The 14,041-nt window shown below is 53.1% G+C and overlaps 2 protein-coding genes across 11 annotated transcripts in view; one reads left to right on the forward strand and one right to left on the reverse strand.

Annotated features, from left to right (window-relative positions):
* Positions 1 to 102: 102 nt before the first annotated feature.
* BORCS8 (BLOC-1 related complex subunit 8) lies at positions 103 to 13,577 on the forward strand. Of its 8 annotated transcripts, XR_005933633.1 has the most exons (7): positions 196 to 237; positions 741 to 795; positions 1,909 to 2,021; positions 6,391 to 6,455; positions 6,873 to 6,980; positions 7,911 to 8,096; positions 13,420 to 13,577. XR_005933633.1 is itself a non-coding variant. In XM_030034145.2 (6 exons), the coding sequence occupies exons 1-6, from the start codon at positions 211 to 213 to the stop codon at positions 7,951 to 7,953; spliced, it is 411 nt and encodes a 136-aa protein (XP_029890005.2). In that variant the 5' UTR covers positions 196 to 210; the 3' UTR covers positions 7,954 to 8,469. The 8 variants fall into 8 exon arrangements, 5 of the variants coding, with proteins under 5 accessions (XP_040983491.1, XP_029890004.1, XP_029890005.2 ...); XR_005933634.1 differs by lacking the exon at positions 13,420 to 13,577 and having other exon boundaries at positions 139 to 237; positions 6,873 to 7,088; positions 7,911 to 8,469; XM_030034145.2 differs by lacking the exon at positions 13,420 to 13,577 and having other exon boundaries at positions 7,911 to 8,469.
* Positions 8,600 to 14,041, reverse strand: part of TMEM221 (transmembrane protein 221) — a 29,889-nt gene continuing 24,447 nt past the window's right edge. For all 3 annotated transcript variants that reach the window (XM_030034130.1, XM_030034128.1, XM_030034129.1), the window contains 2 exons: positions 10,829 to 10,914; positions 8,600 to 10,544 (listed from right to left, as the gene is read on the reverse strand). In XM_030034130.1, the coding sequence (XP_029889990.1) occupies positions 10,027 to 10,544; positions 10,829 to 10,914 (604 nt within the window). In that variant the 3' untranslated portion in view covers positions 8,600 to 10,026. The remainder of the gene's footprint in view (positions 10,545 to 10,828; positions 10,915 to 14,041) is intronic.

Raw genomic sequence — 14,041 nt, forward strand, 5'->3', positions numbered from 1 at the left:
GGGTGTCCCCGGGGCGGGGGGGGGGACCCGGGACGCCTGGAACACTCAGCCGGGGCTGGGGGGGGGGGGGTGGGGCTGAGGCGGAACGGTCGCATTGGGGCGATGTTTCCAGCCGGGAGTGTTTGCGGCGCGGGGTGAGGCGCCGCCGATGTTTCTAGCCGGGGCGGTTTTGGCGGGCGCCGGCGGAAGCGGAAGAGGCGGTGGGGCGGGATGGAGGAGCCCGAGATGCAGCTGAAGGTGAAGAAAGGTGGGAGCTGGGCCGGGGCCGGCGGGGGTGGTTGGGGAACGGCGGCTCGGTGGGGGCCGACAGCCGCGGGATCGGTCGCCGCAGGGCTCTGCGGGTCTGAATTGGCCGGTGGCGACAGGACGCTGGGTGTCGTGACAGGGCGCGGGCGCGACAGGGCCCTGCAGCGACAGCAGGAGTCACGACAGAGGCCCTGCGGGTGGTGAGAGAGAAAAAGGTACGACGGCGGCGAGGCGAGTTGCGACAGGGTGGGTGGTGGCAGGGTGTCGCAGGTGGTGGCAGGGCACAGCAGTGACAGCAGGGCCGGGAAAGGCACCGCGGGTTAGTCACGATGGGGAACTGGAGGTCGTGACAGGGCAGGGGACGACAGTTCGGGGCTGGTGGAGCCCCTGTGGGTCCCCCCCAACCCGGGCCCTCGGAGCCTGGCCCTGCTGTGGGGAGCTGCCCTGTGTCCTCCTCTCCTGACTCGTCCCCTCTTTACCTGCCCTGCTGCGAGGGTCTGTGGAATTACTCGTGTCAGGACAGACAGACAGCAGCCGTGTCTGTCCCAGGTGGGTATAATTATTCCTGTGAAGTTTTGCATTCATTCCCATTTGCATTCTGAAGGCTTGGCGTGTCTGCCAGTGTTACAGAACTGGGGTATGTGAGCAGCTGTCACTGAAACAAAAGCTCTGAAGGGAGGAGGAGAGAATCCTTATCCTTAAAATAGAAAATTATGCAGAAGCTGAAAGGTGTTCTGCTTCAGCCTGGTGAAAACGCTCCCTGATTCAGCCCCCCACTATGAACAATGAAACCATCTCTGATTTTTGTGTCTCTTAATTATTAAGAGCTGTCAGTGTTCTCCTTGCAAACCTGGAGGGAAAGAGAGATCAGAGCTGCGATGTAGCTGTGCAAACCACCAGCTGAAAAGGTGTTCCTGTGTGGAGCGTAGTCCGGACAGAGGTTGGGCCAGGATGAGAGGGCTGAAGGGAGGGGAAGCAGCTCAGCAGGCAGCTCGGAACGGCACCGAAGCTTCCCGAGCCCTGGTCTGCAGCCACCGTGTCTCCTCCAGGGACATTTTTAGGATGTCACCTGGGGGAAGTGTCTGGAGGGGAGGAACAGAAGGACCCTGCAGCGGGGGGTGGCTGACACGCAGGAGAGCTTGGGGCTCTGAGCAGAGACGAACCCGAATGGCTGGTACAGAGACAGGGAACCTCCAGACCAGGAGATGCCGGCACTCCCAGATGGATGGGGTGGCTGCAGGCACAGGAATGGGAGCCAGGCCTCTGCTGGGCTCTGCTCATCTCCTGGCCCGCTCTAAGCTGGTCAGAAACGGCCCAACGATGGGCTTAACCCAAGTGGTCCCTGAAACCAGAACAACCAGAGCTCGTAGGGGACCGTGGAGGTGGTGACATCTCGGGCTGGTCTGTCTGTGGCTGGAGGCAAGCTCATCGCTGGCTGCAGATGCTGTTATGGGGAGAGTGGAAACAGAACTGCCTGTTTAGCGGGATTTTGCTTTCACATCCTTGTTAACGGACTAGTTATAAAAAATATGTGGGGTTTTGCTCTGATCTCTCCATAGTTGTGTTGGGGACGGGACCAGCGCTCCAGGGCAGCCTTTCCCATCCCGCGTTCACTCCTGTTGCTCCCTGCTTTCCATAACTCTGTTGTTTTTCTTGTTGCAGTTACAGACAAATTCACAGAGAGCATGTACGTCCTGGCCAACGAGCCCTCCGTGGCACTGTACCGGCTGCAGGAGCACGTGCGGAGATCCCTTCCAGAGCTTGCACAGCACAAGGTGAGTCGTGCTTTGCTTTGGACTCCAGAGCTGCAACACAGTTGGGCACAAAATGTTTTCCTGACTTGGCACGTCCTCCCTGTTTCACCTCGCTGGGGGGGTGCAGTGGGAGGGAGGGAGGAAATCGGCCATTGGGGCGTAAGGTGCTGCGGGACCCTGGCTCGGTCTGAACTGGAGGGGATGAGGGGACGTTGCAAATTTACCTGTGGACCTGAGGAAAAAAGCTGGAGAGTCTGACCCCAACCCCATGCTTGCACGGCTGGACTTGTGTGTGGAGACAAAGAAAAATGAGTAGTCTCTTTTGTACAAGGAGGAGGGAGATGTTAAATCTTATTACGCCTGCCTATGCTGTGAGATTTTTATTTCCTACATAAAATAAAGGGGAGGGTGAGAGGAGGGAAGGGGGAGCGCGAAGAAACAAGTGCGAAGAGCCCGCATGAGGGAAAGCAGGATAATGAATCGCATCTCACAGCTGTGTTCCTACTTTCCTCCAGAGCACGGAGCACAGACACTTTAATGCCAGCCTTGTTGTCCTTCTCCCTCTTCTGCCAGTCATGATTCATTAGGAGTGATGTCTCATGAATAGATTACTGCTTCATGTCTATGCTAATGCACTGTCAGGCCCCATTTTTCACCTTTGCTTTACAGCCCTGGTTTCCAAATTAACCTGGATTGTGACACTTTATTATTCAATTATTTATTAACGTTTTATATACGTGTCTGTGTGCAATGGTAGGCATATAGAGATGTATATGTATGTATAGCACATGCTGATGCGATTGCATCACTGGCATGCAGGAGACAGGTTTGTAATATTATTCCTGAGCTGTCACTTGCTTTCATTTAATCAAGATAGTCCCAGTTTCAGGGAATGTGTCCTGAACAAAAGGAAATTGAGCAAATTGTATGACAAGTCATGCAGAGGGAAGAGATCAGTTTCCATCACTGAACAGTGCATAACGGGGATGAGGGCGAGGGGCAGTGCGGAAGCGCTAATGGAAGTGACAGCTGAGTGAAGGCACCGGACATAGAGCATGTTGTTAGGCAGCAGGGTTTATGCTGGGCAAGATCTCTGAAAACCTTTGATTCTCTCATTTTCCCTGCTCGGCATGCTCATCGTGGTTATCCGCAGTGTTCTGCGACCTCTCTGGCTCATCTAAGTTCATTTCCTAGCTGCAGCCATCCAAGAGAATTCTCTTTTGTAGCCAAAATTGCTGCTGTTTTCCACTTTGTTCCTGTGAGAAAGGAGGTCATGCTGTCCTGTGGATGCCAGCAGCAAATAGAAGGACCCTGCGTCCCCCCTCTGACTGCAGCCATCACAAGCATCAAATACATTTGGTCTTTGATGCTTTCACGTTCAGCCTTGCAACCTCCCTCCTGCCCTGGCCAGTAGCCCCAGTTGGGGCAGCGGTGGCCTTTGTACACGAGGAAGAGTTCTCTGTGCTCCCTGCAGTAACAGTGCAAGTCAGGACAAAGCTGAACCGACCACGCGGTGCCCTTTGCCCCAGGGCACTGCCCCAGTGCCACGCCAGTACCTGTTTGCCTCTTTAGTGTTCGAAAATGTTTCCTGATGCTTGCTCAGAAGTGCCGCTGTTTACGTCCATTTCTTTTTGCCCACTGCTTGGGCACTTCCAGCTTCTTAACTGCTTTTCTGGTTACTGACTGTGTGTTTAATGGTGCACTGATGTGGCAAGAGCTAGGAGAAAATGGAAAGAAAATTATTTGTGGCAGCTGGAACAACAGCAGATCCAGAGCTGCTGCTAGTGACTTTTCCTCCAGCCTCGTCAGCTCCTGAGTTCATTTTGTTCCAAGGCTGCAGCATCGTGTTTGGGAACATGCTCTCCTCCCTGCTGGTAACCAGTCCCCGGTAGGAACTGAGAGACTTAAACATAACTCCATTAGGCCAGTGTCCTGACTGTGCTGCCAGGCTGCCGGTAATGGGCGTGTGGCCACGTTCTTTCCATTGTTCTTGATCCCACTCTCATTTCATCCCAGTTTCAGGCATTCCTGTTTGCAGCGAACAGGCTGGGCCTGTCAAGCCCTTGAGCCCAGGCAGCCAAACCCCGGGAGAGAGGGGTGTGCTCGGGGCCCTGACAGGGCCATCGTCACAGCAGAGCATTCAGTTAGATGGGGATGGATATTTTGGGTGGCTCTGCCAGAGCCCATCGCCTTTGTGGCTAGAGACTGGAACAGGAAGGTGTCAGCGGGCTGTGCACCATGAAAAAGCTGTCAGGTTTTATCTAAATCAGAGCAAAGGCATTAAAGTGAGGTGGTTTTAATTATTCAGAACAGAAAATAAGAAAAAGAAACATTCTGTGTGGATCTGTTTTCAGGTAAATTAGTCCCAAGATGTAAGTAATGTAAAACGGAAACAGGATTTATTGGCGGTTTCCAGCTTTCCTTCAGCCATGCAGCAGCTCCATCTCTGGCTGGCTGAGTTCTCCTGAGATGCAGCCTTTGAAATTCCCAGGGGATTAAACCTAGGAAAAATTGGGAGGGAGGGGGCTGGGAGAAAAGTTTCTGCAAGGAGAAGGTCACCTCCATGCCTCTACAACAAGCAACTTTGTATGATTTGATAAAACAATAATCTTAATACCTTCCTCACCATCTCAAACTCTCCAAGCAGATTTACCACCTCCCAGATAAGATACAGCGTGATGCAAGGCCCTTGCTGCCTCTGCGCGTTGTAGCTGTGCTGCTAAGCCCCGCTCCACCCAGAGCGGCCTTTCTGGATTTCGCCTGGTCTTTTGAGAACTTACATCTCCTCATTAATTTACTTCCAAGCAACAGTAATATATCATTAGTGCTATTGTATATTAATAGCTGGCTTTAGTTCTTAAACTGCATCGAAGGGCATGTCCTGGGAATTTCAAGAAAGGACATCAAGAAAAGATTAAGAAGTGAGGAGCTCTAGGGAAGGGCTCTTGTTCCTAATTAAGGACATGAAAATCCCAGGAAGTGGTGGGAATGCTGGGAACAGACATCACTGGCTCTGATACTGGGAAATGATTAAAATCTACTGGTGCTCAGAAACAGCAGGACCACAGGCAAGCGGCTGTGACACATGCAACTGAGTCAGTGCCATGTCAGGGTCTAAATCGTTGTTAAAGATCATCTGGCACCTCTTGGAGAGAGCGGAGTGAGGAGCTGCAGGCAAGTTTCTGCATCTTTTGCAGCTGCCTCTGCATGCGAAGCTTGTTCCCAGCAACAGATACAGTTGTGTAAAACGCGATTGGACTCTGGGATGAGCTCAGTCTCTGTGGGATTGTGAGTCCTGGGTCGAAGGACCCTCTCCTGCAGAGAACTGCCTAGAGCATTGCATGTAGAGGCTTGTTTCTTTTGTAGTTTAAAGCTATGTGGTCAAGTGTCCTGATGTAGGGGAGGCTTTGAACAGCAGAAGTGATTTTGGATGCCGTCCAAGCTCCTACCCGACCTCCTTCACTCACAGAAAGAGCCCCTTTCCTCTGGCTTGTAACAAGACCCAGCAGAATAGACTGGAAAATTAGCTCCCATGAGAATATATTTTAAAGAGTGCCCGAACTACTTAAGGACTTTTGAAAGAGTTTTCTATTGAGCTACACCTCTGAATTCAGCTGCGCTTTCATTGTGATTTGTGTATTTGTTTGGTTTTCCCTTTCCTTGGAGCTACAGCGTACAATTATGTCCCGTGCCAGAACTGGCTGCATGCAATGCTGCTTGAGTTTGTGTGGAGTTTACAGTGCTCCTTCCAGCTCATGAAAGGAAGGGCACAGTGCTGACTGCTCCTTGGGATCAGATGCCAGAGCAGACTGGAGGACAGGGATGCTTGCGGCTGCGAAAACATTTATGAATGGCAGGTCTAATGAAACGAGAACTTTCCGTGCTGTGAAAGAAACTTTTACCTGGTTTTGCATGAAGGACTAAGGAACGAACTCTGCAGGAGCTGTGTTAGTTCAGATCCTGGCTGCCTGCTGGGCCAGACACACTGGGAGATCTGAGTACTCTGAAACATCCAGCTGGTCTGTTGCACTCAGCGCAGTCACTGGTTGCTAGCAGCCTGACTGACCGTGGCTCTCAGCTGACTTGTGGCCTAAAACATCTAAAAACAAGGGGAATTTTGCCAGAGTATCCAAAGTGTTGGCCTGAACCAGTAGCCTTTCCAGAAATACACAAAATAAATGTTTCTTTTAAATGCTAGTGCGTGGCACCCGGAGCCCGGAGTGCGTCACAGGCTGTCAAGCGGGAGATGGAATCCAAATGCAATTTCCAGTGAAAAGCAGCCAGAGCCCTTGTTTGGGCAGGGCTGGCAGAGCATATTGCTGTGGGCTGCGCCGCTGCATCTGTCCAGTGCATGCCTAACGATGCCGCCGTGTTTTCTCTTCTCTTTCAGTCCGACATGCAGAGCTGGGAGGAGCAAAGCCAAGGAGCCATCTACACAGTGGAGTATGCCTGCAGGTACAAGAGACTCCTCCAAGCAGGAGGGTTGTGTTCGCAGGCGGAGGTGTTGTGGTAGAAACAAAGCAGAGGCTGCCTGCGCTTCCCTGACGCCTCCCTGGTGTAAGTCAGGGAGAGAGCATAGTCAGGGTGGGGGTGTGAGGGTGCGAGGCAGTGTTCTCTGAGCCATTACCATGAATCTCAGGGGCTTCACTTTGATAAGTGTGCCAGCTCTTCCCCGGTTCTGTGTGCAGTGCAGACCTGCTGCTCTCCTGCAGTAAATCCACCCACCAGCTAGCTAGTGTGTGTGAAGATGCATAAAGTTGAGGTTCCTTATTAACAGTCCTCTCTGTCAGGGGGTGTGTGCTCTAAAACCGTGATGCCTTTGGAAATACTAACCAGTCCTTCCTCTCCCTTCACCCCTCTCTCTTCTTTCAGTGCCATAAAGAACATGACTGATAGCAGTGTGTACTTCAAGAGCATTGACAGCCTGCTCAAACATGCCATAGCCATGAAGGATCAGCTGAATGCTGCTCAGGGCCGCAGGTAGCAAGGGGATGTGACACTGCCTATTTATCTGAGTGACCGTTCTGGCTGGCAGAGGCTTTGGTGATGTAATGCAGCCCAGTGCAAATACGGCAAGCAGTTGTCTCGGTAATATGATTCTAGACTATTATTTGAAAGAGCATGCTGCTTGCCTTCCAGTGATCTTCTGGCTTCCTTTACTGGGAAGGAAATAATCTTGTTTACCAAAGGGTAACTGGAAAATAATTTATTTCCTTATTTAAAAAAGGATGTTTGGTTCTGTAATACATTAAATCTTTCTTGTGTCAAAGGCATTTGGAGTGAGATGATGCTGCTGAGATGGAGTAGGTGAGAGGCTGCATTTGGTGCTGATCTCTCATGTATGTGGCTCTTTTGGGGCAGAGTCCCACAGAGACAAGTGGTAGCAGAACGATGATACATTTTTGTATGTTTGCAGCTGAACTACAGCTACTAAAATATCTTCCAGCAGATCGTCTGAGTCTAGTGTATTTGTCTCTCCTGAGAACAGTGTTAGTATTGGAGTCTGACTGGGTAGGAGTGAGAAAATTCCCAAATGCTCATCCCTGATAAAACTACCACAGCGAACTGAGAGCCTCTGTCTCTGCAGAACGATTCTGCCATAGACGCTTCTGGTTCAGGTTCTGTATTTTCCCAGTTGCCCCTGTAGCAGGGTCACACTCTGTGCAGCCCAGAGCATTTTTAGTGGTTTTTGCGGTGGTGTGGCTGTGAAAATTGCTGTCTTGACACCCCCGGGGGCTGGTGTGTGCTGTTCCATAGTCTGCGCAGCACGCTGAAAGGTGTGCTTGTCTAAGCTGCATTCCTGCTGCAAGCAGTGAGATTTTATTTGAGGGAGCCCCTGGTTCTTCACATTCTTTCGGCTGCTGGTGTCCTGCCTGCCTGATGGACGTGACTGTCTCTTTCTTTTTACAGCACTGTTGCCCCACAAGCCAAGAATCCTCCAGCCAGTTCCTGATTTCTGACAAGACTGGCCGTCCTCTGCTGCCTTCTCCAGCCCAGCTCTATGTTCTTCAGCCACGGGGAGGAGTGAGAAACCATCTGCTCAATCTGTGAAGCTGCACAGAGGCCTCTGCCTGCCTCTCCGTTCCCAGTAACAAGGTGCTGCACCTGAGCAGGCAAATCCTGCCACTGGGGTCAGGACTGCCTTTGGGGGGTGCTTTGGGGAGCAGTTGTCCCTTTCCACAGCACCCTGCAAAAGAGAAATTGGGTGGTTCTGCATTTGTCCTTTCCAGTTCTTTTTGATGGCACACTGCTATGAGGCATTTTTCTCTCTACCTCTTGGCCACAGAAATATCTCAGAAAAACTAGGTCTTGCTTTCAGTATTTTGTAGATGACTGTGTAAAGATGTAATGTAGGCACACTTCAGCTTTGTTCAGGAGGCATTCTGCAAGGAGAGCTTTTCATGTGTGTGCCAGGGAGTTGCAGAATTTGGTTTTAGTGAGAACAATAATAAAAAGGAAAAACAAGAAAGTTCTGTCTAAAACCTTCCCCTGTTGCTCGCCTCAGGCTGGGGGGTCTTGGAGCTTGCTGGCTCTGTGTGTTTCAAAGGGCATGGAGCAAAACAAAGACATGCAGAGTTGGAGCCTTTCAAGTGAAAAAAGAAACTGTCCTGTTCTTCAAAAAAACAACAAAAAAAGGACTTTCTTCATCCCCTGTCAAGCAGTGGGAAACAGAGCTGTACGCACAGCTTTGGAGGTCACTTTAAAAAGGATGCAACTTCAGTGTTAATCTCTCCTGGAACCAGCATTTCTGTTCTGCTGAAGAATTTACCAAGGATGCAGGGATCAAAGCAGTGCTAAGCTCAGTTTCCAAAGAAATTGCACTGTGCTCAGGATAACAGGTGTCTTTTAGGATAATAGCACGGGAGGTGAGAGGGAATCTGAATCGGTGGCCTCCCTTCACTCCCTGAAATGCTTTACTGGTTGCTGAATGATGAGGAATTGGGGAAGAACCAAGTGTGCTGCTGCTCTGGGCCTGGGCAGGGTTGACAGAGCGTGGGGCTGCGAGTAAGCAGCAAGGTGTTCGTCGGCACAGGGACAGAGTGAGCTAAACCTGCTTGTGTTTCACAGAAACAGCTGCTGCCTTTAGTACTTGCACTTTCTGCCCTGCCTACAGCAGAGGACTGGCAGTGCCGATGCAAACCCCTTCCTAGACCTCAGCCTCAATAATTGGCACTCTTCTGGTGGCACCCAAGGAATCCCCAGAGAGGTTCCTCCACCACTGAGCAAAGCCAGGGTGCTGGGGCTGCCCCAGCACAGCCCCTTTCCCTGCTAAGACCCTGCTTAGCTAGCTGTGTCCTGCTCAGAGGGTGGACGTGCTGGTGAGCAAGCAGCAGGCTCTCTGCCACTCCAAACCCACCCTGTGCAGCTTGCAGACTGCTCTGGCTCCATCTCGCTTGTAGCTCCTCCATCGCCTCCCTCGGTTTCTTACACCTGCCTGGCTACACGCTGCGGGGAAGCCATGCTGGGTCGGTTGTATGAACTGTCTCGGTGTAGTGCTGGCTCCTGGGGATGGAGGAAGGAGGAAGGAGGCAGGGGAAGAGCAGGGAGGTACAGACAGCCGGAGAGATCAGCTGGAATCTGCTGGAGAAAGAGGGTAGGTCTGCTCATGGACAAGGTCCGCTTGCTTCTTCTCACCCATGTGTTCCGCTTCCTTCGCTGCAGCTGGGACAGCCATGGGGGTCCTGCATGGGTCACTGCCAGCCGCTGCCCTGCCAACGCAGTCCTGGTTCATGGGGTGGCAAGTGCCAGCAGCGTCGCAGGTGGCAGGAGCGGCTGGGGGCTCAAGGCAGGTGGCCCAGGGCTTTTGGCTTTGAGTGGAGGTGGCATCTTCTCAGTAAAAGAAGCAAAGAGCGTGAGGCAGTGGCTGCACAAACCCCCAGGCAGGAGGGCAGAGGGTGGAAAAGCAGCCATCCCCCTGCTCTGGTGAGACATGACCTATATTAAGCTCTAAATAGAGATGCAAATCTCGGCCCTGGTGCCTGCAGCTCCCCTGGGACAAGATGGGGAGAAAAGGTCCCGCTTCCACTCACACCAGAGTCGAGTCCTTGCCCGAGGCTCCAGGTTTGCGTGACAGCACGTTCCTCATCTCCTGCGTGACGCCGTTCCAGGGCTTGCTCTGTGCCTGCAGCAGGCCTGACTCTGCCGACAGCGTCCTGTGCGTTCGGGGCAGGTTGTAGCTCTCCTTCTCGGAGCGAAGCCCAGGGCTACCCGAGGAGGTGAGGTTGCTGCTGGCTGGAGAGCCCAGCTGGGATTTGCGCTCTAGGAAAGGAGGGAAGGAAAATTCCCGGTGGATCTCGGGCCGGGGCCGGGGCGTAGCCACGTTTTTGTTGTTCAGATCGCTGGTGGAGGATTCGCCGTGCTGGGCAGAGTCGTTCTCGTACAGGGTGTGAGAGACCTCGGAGCAGGTGCGGCGTGAAACCTGGGAAGCCCGTACCAAGGCGTGCGTCACCGTGATCAGCAGGACGATGATGCCGGAGGAGAGAATACAAGCGCTGGCAATGCCGGCCTCCAGTTCAAACAGCAGCAGCATGTAGATGGCGAGAGCTGGAAGGAGAGGAGAGTGCAGAACGTCTTGAGGAACCAGAAGGACTAAAGCGATGCATTTGACCTGCAAAATTCAGGCCAGAGGAGCCCTCGAGAGGGCTGGTCACTGAGAACAGAAAGTTAGCGCTACAGGAATGAGTGGCAAAGTCATTTGCAAAACAAACCTGATGCTGAAGTAGAAACTCAGCAGCTCACAAGCACTCAGCAACCAGTGCAAGATGTATGGTCTGGGCTGAAAACGCACGGTCCCTGCTGGGCTGTGCTGGTGGGAAATGAGCACTTGCCTGTTAGGTAGACTGAGACCCCGCAGCAGAACAAGCCGATGGCAGCGTGGCGAACCGTCCGGCTGTCCAGAAGGAACCAGTCTGCCCTGCAAAACAGATGAGGAAAATACAGGCCTGCGTAGTCTCCTGGCCCTGGTCTCAGCACAGGAAAAACGCTGATGCTCTGGCCCCTGCTGAGAAACTGAAACGCTGGTTTTTGCATAGAGAAGAGGTTCAGAGCCAGGTCACAAGCCCAAGGACCTCTGCTGAATTGGGGTTTCCCCCAGGCTGCTGTGTTGCACGGCTCTGGGCTGCATTCTTCCCACTCTGGAACAGAAGATTTTTACTTGAAATTTCAAACTTTTCCTGCCTGGCTCCTCTGCTTCAGAAACCAGATGGGGGCAGGGGCTCAGGAGAGACAAATGGCTGGAGGCTTTTTGCAGGTGATTCCCCCCTGTTCTGCAAACCCTGAAGAGCAAGCAAGGAACAAAACTGAGGCGTGTCAAGCCCATCTCCCCCTTAAAGAATGACAAGTAAAGTGCTGGGGCGTTGAATTAAGCAAGGCCAGGTTCTGTCTTCGCCCTTGGGATTGGATTTCTGTGCTCAGCTCAGATTGCAAGCCTTTTGTCTGAAGGGGGCTTGGTACTTGAATTGTGCTTAAAACACATGAAAAGACCAGCTCCTTTCCAGCAGGGCCTTTGTTTCCCACCCAGCACCGATCCCTGCGCCTGCTGCCTGCGCTTTCCCGGGCACGCTCTCCACCGAGCCACTGACAGCTCTGCCTGGGCGTCTTCAGAGCCAGATTGACCTGGCAAACCTCAGTCCTCGCTGGGCTTCGGAGGCTTCTGTCACCAGAGGATGCCTCTGCTAATTGGGAGAGCGGGATGTGGTCGTTAGGGGATGCAGCGTAGTGTGGCCGGGGTGGAGGTTGGCAGACGGGTGCCAGGCAACTCGGGGGGTTGGAAACATGAGTGCTCGGAAAGATGCTGGCAGGACTGTGATGCTGGGAAGCCACAAATAGTCCCTTGAAACAACTGGGGGTGCGCAAGGCCTCGCTGGTCCCGCCGACCGTCTCCAAAAATCCCAGGGAGCTGTTTGGAAACATGCCCTGGCTTGGAAGGACCAGCTGAAGGGGCAGCAGCGCAACTGTCCTCCTGGCAGGACCAGCCCTTGTGTTGCTCCTCTACAGCAGCCAGCATCTTCGACCCCACGGGGTGAATTCAGCAGCCAAGGATGCTCTGCCCTGGCCCCCTCCCCTCCTCCCAGGCTTGTCGTAGCCCCTCGGCCGTTGGGGAGCCTGCAGCCAGGAGCCGTTAATAGACCCTGGACCCGCTCCCGCTCCTCGCTGCTGGCGGGGAAGAGCAGCCGCTTTGTTTTATTAATTACCTGAGTCGGGGGGGATTAGCGGGGAGGAGAAGGACTTTGTTTGGAGCTGGCTCGGACTATTGAGCGCAGCGCTGAGAAGCGGAGCGGTAATTCAGTGTGACAGGCCCAACGTGGGAAAGGTCCCTGGGACGTGAGCGGGTCCCCTAATGAAACCAGCGCCCGGTGGGGCCAGGCCAGCTTGGCCGTGAGGAGACGGCAGCTAATGGCATCCCACATCGCAGGGGAGAGGGGCTGCGTCCTGCCGGCACCTCCTGCCCGGGGGCAGCCTGCAGACCAGCATCCCCATGTCCCGAGAACCTGCTCTTTTCCTCCCAAACACGAGTGTAACCCTCAGCTTGCAGTTGGGGAAACTGAGGCACGGACAGACTACACGATCTGCTTGAGATCCCAGGCAGAGGGACACCAACCCAGGGCTCCCAACCCTACCAACGCCTCGTATCGCCTACAGCAAAGCCAAAAGCAGCCTCTCGCTTCGCTGGGTCTCTGGAGCAGAGCACAGAAGTAGTATTTCAAATCAAATTGTTTGGGAACAGCTTCCCTGCTCGGCGAGATGTGCCAGCGGGGTCCGCAGCCGTGCGGCGATGGTTGCTCTGTCCTGTAAGCCCTTGAACAAGTCGCTGCTGTTGGAGTACGGGCTGTCCTGCAGCCAGCACGCTCCGTCTCTCTACCTGTGACTTTGCATCTGGCTGCCTGATTAGTGCTGCTCCGGTTTCACACTCAGGATTTTCAAAGTTGAGCCTCACAACTCTAAAATTGAGCATTTTACAGCCCAAATCAATACCACAATTTACAGCTGATGGGGAATTTTCTGCTGTAACAGTTTTCCAGCAGAAATTCAGCTCCCACAGAAAGGCAAGTTTGCTACAGGAACTTTGTGTTTTGCAGAAATATTTTGCTCTCTTTCGTTAATGAGCACACTAAGCATCAGCTTCGCTTGGAAGCTGCTGAGAGGAGATGCTGCCACTTGCTGGAGTGCCTCCAGCCGTCGTGCTCCATGCAGAGCATGAGGCATTGATGGGTTTGTCTAATTAGGGACAAAAGTAACTGTTGAAACATTATCATTTCCTTTAAATGAGTTTTGACTTGCTTAAGTCAGAGTGGTCCCAAAAGGGTCCTGTGGGCACCATTGCATGAGCTACATGGAGGGACCTCCACGTACGGACCAGTTTCCACCAAGATGCTTTCAAATCTGATTTTTCACAAGTTGTTTTTTTCTTTTAACCCAGGAGCGGAGCTGGTGCCGGGCCGGGCCAGCGTGGGCAGAGGAGCCACCAATCCAGGCCAGGTCTCCGCTGAGGAAGGAGAGGGGAATTGCTTTGGAAACGTTTTTGCAAGTGTAAATGTGCTGGTAATGATTAAGTCAACACATGTCTATGGTCAATGATCCCAGGCCTGCGGTCATTTTGGTGCTGCACAAGTGGCCTGTGCGATCACCCCGGCAGTGACCCGAAAAGCCCAGCTCTCCCGCTGCAAAGGGACAAATCTCGGGTGCTCCTGGATATTGTGGCCGGGCCCGGCACGTCTTCCCTGCCTTGGCCCTAGAGCTGAACTGGTCTTGCGGGCTGGTGTGACCCCACGTGCTCCTATAAGCCCAGAGAGGGACCCTAACACACTCATTGGGTTTACACGGGGATGTTATCAGGGAAACTAAATAGCGTGTATTAGTGCAGCCAGGTGGACGGGCTGCTATAAACTTGCTCCTAGTTGGTAACAGTCGCTAAGCACAGCTACACCCCAAATTAAGGGGCACATTTACAGCCCCGGGGTTCATCAGCCAGAGATAACCCTGCTTCCTGGGCAGGCACTGCAGAGGTGAGTTTTGTGATATCCAAAGTGCCCAGCGAGTGC

The sequence above is a fragment of the Aquila chrysaetos genome, chromosome 12 (genome assembly GCF_900496995.4).
Source record: "Aquila chrysaetos chrysaetos chromosome 12, bAquChr1.4, whole genome shotgun sequence".
In the NCBI taxonomy this organism is placed as follows: Eukaryota; Metazoa; Chordata; class Aves; order Accipitriformes; family Accipitridae; genus Aquila; species Aquila chrysaetos.